General features: G+C 41.7%; 1 protein-coding gene across 1 annotated transcript; it reads right to left on the bottom strand.

The window, feature by feature from the left end:
* Positions 1–822: 822 nt before the first annotated feature.
* Positions 823–7,496, bottom strand: LOC125527581. Its single transcript, XM_048692098.1, has 3 exons — positions 7,041–7,496; positions 3,129–3,302; positions 823–2,076 (listed from the first exon to the last, which is right to left on the bottom strand). Exons 1-3 carry the CDS (start codon positions 7,494–7,496, stop codon positions 910–912), a joined length of 1,797 nt encoding a protein of 598 aa, XP_048548055.1. The 3' UTR covers positions 823–909.
* Between the last annotated feature and the right edge of the window lie 802 nt (positions 7,497–8,298).

The following is an 8,298-nucleotide window of genomic DNA, read 5'->3' as shown; positions in this document are numbered from 1 at the left end:
CGCATGATTCTGTTAGGTGAGACCAGGAGTTGAGAATTGGTCAGAGTTCAGCCTCACCTCTGTTAAACTGAGGTGGGACAATTTATGGCCATAATTTTGATGTGACATATATTTGGTTAAAATTCTACAAGATCACAATCAGTTAATACAATCCAGTGCATAAATTTTAAGTAGCATAAAGTACACATTTGGACAAATGAAAAGGGGGAAGTTGATAACCAAAAGGGCATATAGGAATTCTCTACACGACATTGCTAAGGGCATATAGGAATTCCTTACACGACCTTGCTGAAAAGGAACAATTACACTCGCTGAAAACTGATGAAATGCTCATGTACCTTTATGCTACGCTACACCACTCTGCTTTTGAAATTCTCTAAACAGGCAGTCCATAACTAACCACCTGTCTTTTTATTTTTTATTGCTACTGAGGCTTCTTTGTAAAACTTGTGTGCGTCAATAAATTACAGCTGTGTGCATCATGATAATGGAGAGGCCGGGCCTATCCACTTTTTGGAGAGAAAAATCACCACCTGTAGGAAGTAGCAATTATCTACATGGCAGAAACATATACGTGCAGAGCTATCATTAACTCCCAAGTCTGTTAAAAGCATAGCCACACAGATAAAACATCAAGTTTCCACAACGAAAGGTTTAAGCATTCGATTACATGAACCCATTATTGTCACCAAGTGACTTAAAAGTGCACACCATCATATACTAATTAAGTCCACACAATAACATATTAGTAAGATAAAGATGAGCAGAACCCAGGCATGTTGGTTGACCACAAAAGACTAAAAAAATCCTTCTTTAAGTCCACACAATAACATATTAGTAAGATAAAGATGAGCAGAACCCAGGCATGTTGGTTGACCACAAAAGACTAAAAAAATCCTTCTTGGTTGATCATATAGCTTCAGAAGGAAAAAACCAGGTCAGGCCCCACTGACCAGCTTGGCGTTGCGGTACTGCAGGATTCCTTGAATGCAATGGCATTATCATCCCACTTCTCACGTTGTATATGCCAGCGTCGCGAAGAGGTTCTGCAGAAGACTCTGGACAAGGATAATCGCAGATGAAGTAGATGCAGTCCTCCTGGGATCCACTGCATTCTCCAGCAGGCAGGGACTTCGAGCTTTGCTTACCAAGAAAGAGGGCATGGCCACCCAAATCACTCACCGTTCTCCACTGACCCGGGTTAGTGCGCAAGTCTGCCTCAAGGACATTAAATCCAACAGTGTGAGAATTCCTAAAACCCTGTGAGTGTGTAAATCTTTGCCCCATCAGCAGCCTACCACCACATTCCACTAAATACTGGCTGAGTCCATAAAGCACCTTCTTAGACAGGTATTGAGGCGTTCCACAATCACCACCAGAGTCAATTACGCATTTCATCTTTGGATAAGTACCAAGGTTCTCACCAAAATCAACGACGAAAAGCTTGAAAAATCCAGATACCACGTACAGCCTTCCATCCAAGAATGCAAGGTCCACTAATGTTGGTGGCTCCCCCAGTGCAGTACGTATACCTCTGAATGAGTAAGTGGTGGCAGGTGGTTGAACGACACAAAGATCAACAGAATAACAATTGCCGATGATCAACGCAGCAGCAAGGGACTTGGGTGATGATTCCAGCGGCGAGGGCGCCAGTAACTTATAGGAAACTGCATCATCAGTATATTCAGCATGGTTATCTATCTCGCGCTGCCAAACACTGGCAAGATTAGGAAGCTCCAGTGTGCTCTTGGAAAAAGGGTTCAGCAATGAACACGCACCATCACAGCTCATGAGGAATAGCCTGTTATCAATGGAGCCGTGCCAACGAGCACCATCTGGTAGAGGCATGCGGTGAACCTCACTGCCAGGGATGCCGAGGAAGGTTCCATCGGTGAGGGTGAGCCAAGGGAATGGGAGGGGGAGATTCTGCAACATACTATTAGAGCGCCATGGTTGACAGACTGCTCTCAGACGAACACGGTCAGCTAGGGAATCGAGGCGCTTTAGGACAAGGCCCAGGAGTTCGGTAGGAAGATCTGACCAAGGTCCAAACTGTGCAGCCTTCATGATGCAAGTCTGCAATACAGGACATAAGATTAATAGATAGTACAATAAGAAAATTGTAATGCATATGCTAGCTGAACTACTCTAATACCTAAGGCCGTCACAAAGAAATAGAGATGACGAGGAAAATAGCAAAAACAATCTATAGAGCAGAAACAAACTACTCCATCCGAACATATGCTTCTTTAACTTCAAATCAATTATATACATATACTTCTTGAACTTGGTAACAGATGCCAAAGCATGCAGCAAAGCACCATGTATTTATGTTATTTTGATGGAAAAAAACACCATTTATTTGTTATGGTAAATAAAGCAGCATGATGATCATGTCCCCTAATACCATCAACAGCAGCATGATTCATGATCATGAGTATGGTGAACTAACAAGGAATTATGTTCTTAATTTCTCATGTGGAATTGACTAACTTCAGTGAGCTACTCACAGTAGTCCTCTTTCTTTTAGATGAGAAATCCAGAGAGTGTTCTTTTAAACAAGAAGGTATATGTTAAAAAAATAAAATTTTATTCATGTATATGGTCAAGCGAGTGGAAATCGGAGCTAAGTATGCATATATTACTGAAGATTTATATTTTTCACAACACCAGTATGCAGCTCGGATCAGCAAGAAAGAAAAATAAGTTAAGTAGAGTTTCAATCGGGAAAATAGAGGTGCCAATTGTTTCTCAAGAACATGCTGAGGTGGATTCAAAAAATAAAAAACATGCTGAGATGAACATCGGAGGCAAGTATTGCAAAACATTTTTAATTTTTAGATCGGGTCGAAAAACTCCATTAGCATGATTAGATCAAGTGAAGAAACAATTTCAGATGGACCATCTTTGTCAAAAAGAAAAAACTGGTTAGGCGAAGTTGCAATCTGGAACAATGACAAAACGTTAACAACCCACCTACCCCAATCATGCCCCCGTAAACAGATGCAAAAGCATGCAGCAAAGAAGTGCGCATCGGATCCAAGTATCCATACATGTTTGCAGTTTTTAGACCAGATTCGGACAATACAGATCTACCAAAAGCCCTAACTCGAGATAGTGAGATGTACCTTTGAGAACTTAGTGCCCTGGTCGGCGAGAGACGGGGAGGAGTGGAAGCCGCCAGCAGAGGCTTGTGTGTCGCCTTGGATTGGACCCTGGCCGTGCGTGGGAAGGGAGAAGCCATGGAGAGTCCTCTGTGAGCAGGGGTTTTGTTTTGGGAACGAAAGGACGGGCTCCCCATATATTCATTGTCAACAGCTGGAGCGACTTTATTAAGCCGTTACTCGTATTGTGCCACGTTTGAGGGACCAATTTAAAGACTTCTAAATAAAATAAAATAATTAACACTTTATTATTTACATGTTACCAAATTCTTGCGAGACCAAAAATGAAGTAATACTATTATTTTACCGCCAATGTGAATTGACGAACGTTCCAAATATGGGGACAAATCCAAACTCCTCGGATGCCGCCCAATCAGCATCCCACGATTGCAATCTGAGGGAGCAATGAGTGATTATGGGACCGTTAGCGCTTTAATAGGATCACGATTTATGGGAATAGTGTGGGCTTAATGCACCATGTATATGTCTCATTTTAACACACCTTTATTTAGGTATTATCATTTTATTGCAAGATTAAATGGCGCGAACTAAAATGACGGTAAGAATATTATATTACTGCAAATATTAATTGGCTAACGTTTCAAATATTGGGACAGATCTGGACGCATCGAATGTTCATATCGCGATTGCAATCTCTACTCCTAAAGGGGGAGTTGATACTGTCGCTTCACCTCCCACCAACCTCTCGGAAAACCCGATATGACGCGTGAGAGCCATCCAGGTGACCTTTCACTGAAGCTCCAGCCAAGTTGGCCCATCCCATTTGACGCGTGTGCACGTTTTTATTTCTCAGTTTTCTTTGTTTCTTTTTTTTGTTTTTTTGTTTCTTCTTTTTCATTTCACTTTTTCTATGATTAAACTATTATTTTATACTCGGTATATTATCCAAACTTTCCTAAAAAAATCCAACCAAATCGGCACTTTCCAAAACAACGTCATGCATTAATCTATACTCCTAAAGTGGGAGTTGGTAGCGTCGCCTCACCTCCCACCAACCCCTTGGCAAACACGATATGATACCCGCGGGCGTTATACAAGCGACCTTTCGTTGTAGCTTCAGCCAAGTTGGCCTGGCCTATTTTTCTCTAATCCTAAAGAGAGAGTTGGTAGAGTCTCCTCACCTCCCACCAACCCCTCGGCAAACCCGATATGACGCCTGCGAGCGTCATACAGGTGACCTTTCGTTGAAGCTCCAGCTAAGTTAGCCCAACACATTTGACGCCTATTTTTACATTTCCTTTCTTTCTATGTTTCATTTTTAGCTTCCTATCTTTCTGTTTTATTTTTTCCATGGCCAACCTATTATTTTCAGCTCAGCATAATATCAGAATCGGCACTTTCCCCAAAAAAATCATATCAAATCAACACTTCCCCAAAACAACGCCATACTCAATCAAATCAAATCTTAAGAAAATCTCAACTAAATCTAAACTTTCCTTGCATTACACTACACATACTCAATCAAATCAAATCTTACCAAAGCATCAACTATAATCAAAGTTGGGTCAGCCCATCTCTACTCCTGAAGGAGAGTTGGTAGCGCCGCCTCATCTCCCACCAACCACTCGGCAAATCTGATATGACGCTTGCGAGCGTCATACAGTTCACCTTCCGCTGAAACTTCAACCAATTTGGCCGGGGCCCATTTGGCGTGTGCGCGCATTTTATTATGTTTTTTTTTGGTTTCCTTTTTTCGGTTTCATTTTTTCTATGATCAGCCGATTATTTTATGGTCGGCATACTTACAGAATCAGCACTCTAGAAAAAATCAAACTAAATCAGCACTTTCTCAAAACAACAGCATGCATTAACTCGATAAAATCAAATCTTAACAAAATCTCAACTAAATCCAAACTTTTCTTACATTCCGCTACTCGTACCCAATCAAATCAAACCTTACCAAAACATCAACTATAATCAAAGTTGGGCCGGCCTATTTGACGCATGTGCGCATTCTTTTTTTTCCCTATGTTTTGTTATTTTTGTTTTTTTTCTTTCATTTTTCTATGACCAAACTATTATTTTTTGCTTGGAATACTATCATAATCGACACTTTCCCCAAACAAAATCCAACCAAATCGGCACGTTCCCAAAACAACGCCATGCATTAACTCAATCAAATCGGCACTTTCCCAAAACAACGCCATGCATTAACACAATCAAATCAAGCCTTAATAAAATCTCAACGAAATCCAAACTTTCGTGGCCCTCCACTCCTCATACCCAAATCAAATCAAATCTTACCAAAACATGAACTATTAATAAAAAAATTCCTTGCTTTCTTCTATCCATACTCAAATCAAATTAAATCTCAACAAAATATAAAATATGGTGGATGCCTCTATTAATAAATCTTTGTTATCCCTACTATTAAACGATAGTCAATATGTCGTGTTCGTTTCCGCTTCGCTTCGTAACACCACCTAAGGGTTTAAAAACACCCTCTCGTTCAATCTCACCCGTGTGCAAATAAAAGGATTTAAAACCCCAATATTGGGAACCCACACACGCATATTGACTCCACCCTCAATTCCTTTAGCAGCCTCTCTCCAATCAACACCGTCGTAAATTTAAAAATACTTATCTTGTCATCTGCATGATGTATGTATACTACTCTATATGAATTGCTTCAGAACTTGGTTTTTTAATATGCTAGAGATATGAATGTAATACTTGCAGTTTTTTTTAACATGATTTGTTTCCTGGGGCTTATTTGTCAAGTAGTGTTGCCCCACATGTTCCCCCACTTTGATTTATGAGGGATGACAGCTTCAATCATAGTTAGGGGAAATGGAAATTTAGTTTCATATGTTCTCAGCAGGGCAAAGGGGTAATAATATACAAATGATGGATGGGCAATTGCATGCTAAATTACTACAATTTGTACTGTAATTTGAATATCTTGGGCCTGCACGACGTTTTCCGTCTCAATGTATCCCGTTGCTTTAGCATATTTTCCGACAGATTCTTGAAATCTAGAGAAGAGAAGGAAGAGCAGCAATTGTTTGAGGAAGAGTAGCAGGTGGAGCACTTGGGGAAGGAAACATATCAACACAACACTAAAATGGCCAGGTGGTTCATGGTGTTGAAGAAGGGAAGAGTGTTCCAAGAAATAAGATGGAAAAAAACTAAAGCGTCCAAGTGGTCCATGATATTGGAGAATAGGAAAAACAGGAAGAGTATTCTAGAAAATAAGTAGGAACAGAACTAAAGCTGGCGAGGAATGAGGAAGAAGATGCGTTGCTGATGAACACATTGATGTTGATGTGGTGTTGGTTGGTCCCAACAAAATGGGTTGGCGAAGAGCCTAGGAATAGGTAATTTGTAGGGGAGGATGAGGAAGAGAAGAATGACAAGTGTCCCTTCTAGTGGTGAATGGTGTGTGGGCTGCAGATGGAGCTTATTAGTGACTAGGGATATATTCAGGTTGCCACTGGCCTCTCATGTCAGTGTGTATAAGCATTTTTCATTAGTATGTGGCAACTCACGGACATTTAGCTCGTATATGAGAAAACAATGAATGTTTAGGGGACCGTTGACGTTTTAATTGAATCACAATTTACGGAAATATTATGGGCATAATGCACCATTTGTATGTCTCATTTTAACACTTCCTTGTTTACATATTACCATTTTATTGCAAGATCAAAATGGAGGTAATACTATTTTATTTTATTTTTATGAAAGCAACATAGCTTTATTATTTAACGGTGTTTGGGCAGATCGCCCAAGACACATTCGCCCACATGAGCAGGTACATCTGACTCCCACCCCATATAGTGGTCAGGTACACACATACGGCCAAGACTGGCCAGCTCGTGAGCAACAGAGTTTGCACTACGCCTAGCTACATACAGAGATAACGAATTTAGAGAACCAAAGCTTCAGTTGGTATTCCATGTCCTCAATAACAGCCGTATACACCGAGGAATCCACCTTGCGCAAGTCCAGAGCCTCAGCCAGAAGTTGCGAATCTATTTCAAACTCCACCCGAACCAGGCCTAGTTCTGCAGTGGTACTGATTGCCTGGGACATAGCTACAACTTCAGCAGCAAATGCATCATTGATATTCTCAATTCTCCCTGCCCGAGCACATAGGAGACTGCCTTCCATTGATCTCAATGCGACACCCCAACCAGCGTGCTGCTGCCCAGGCACGAAAGAGCCATCGACATTTATTTTATATCCAGACTCCGCCGGGGGCCGCCATCTGTCTAGAGGTAGTTTGTCTGTTGTTTTACCAAAGATCTGCATGTACTCAAGATCATTGCTGCTCGTCCGCCGAGCCACTTCTTCAGCCGTAAGAGGCATCTCCCCTTCCCTCCGTTTGTTTCTATTGGACCACCACAACCACCAAAAGTGAGCACATGAAGCCGCTTCTTTATGTCTAGCCCCTAGAGAAAATAAAGCATCGCATGGACAGACGTAATTCTTTCTAATTCAATGTGTTCCTTCTTCATGGCTAGATCCCTCCACACCTCCTTTGCTGATTTACAGTTGATAAACAGGTGTGCCCCGTCCTCATCAGCCTTGCCACAGAACAAGCACTTTGTCTCAGTGATAGGGATTCCTTTACGTGCTACATTTGTGCGGAGTGCGAGGGATTCATGCTTGAGCCTCCAAGTAAACATTTGGAATTTTTTGGACATGGCAACCTCCAAAGACGCTTCCATGAGTCATCCTTAGCTCTATCTAGAGCGCCAGGGTTCGAATCGCTTCCTCCCACACCTCCATCCCTGTTGGTCTGTTCTAGTTGGCCATGGAGTTCATAAGCACTCTTGACGGAATGAACACCTTTGTTATCATATTGCCATGCTATGAAGTCTTGGACCCCTTCTCTCAACGGTGTCTAGAGAATATGTTTGACATCATCAGCCCAAAAGGTGTCCCTCACCAACTGTACATCCCAATTCCCCGTGGTCGGATCAATAAGGTCGCAAACCCGCTCAAGGAGATTTTTCCCTCTTGGAGTCAAGACTCGCCGTGACCAAAATCGCGGTATCCATGGGTCTGAAAAAAAATTGACCTGCGTACCATCGCCAATCCTCCAGATGTACCCTTCACGGAAAAGGTGTAGTCCATGGAGTAAGTTGCGCCATGAGTAAGAGATTCC

Source organism: Triticum urartu, unplaced genomic scaffold, assembly GCF_003073215.2.
Source record: "Triticum urartu cultivar G1812 unplaced genomic scaffold, Tu2.1 TuUngrouped_contig_4265, whole genome shotgun sequence".
Taxonomy (NCBI): Eukaryota; Viridiplantae; Streptophyta; class Magnoliopsida; order Poales; family Poaceae; genus Triticum; species Triticum urartu.
This window is presented reverse-complemented; position numbering and strand designations above follow the sequence as displayed.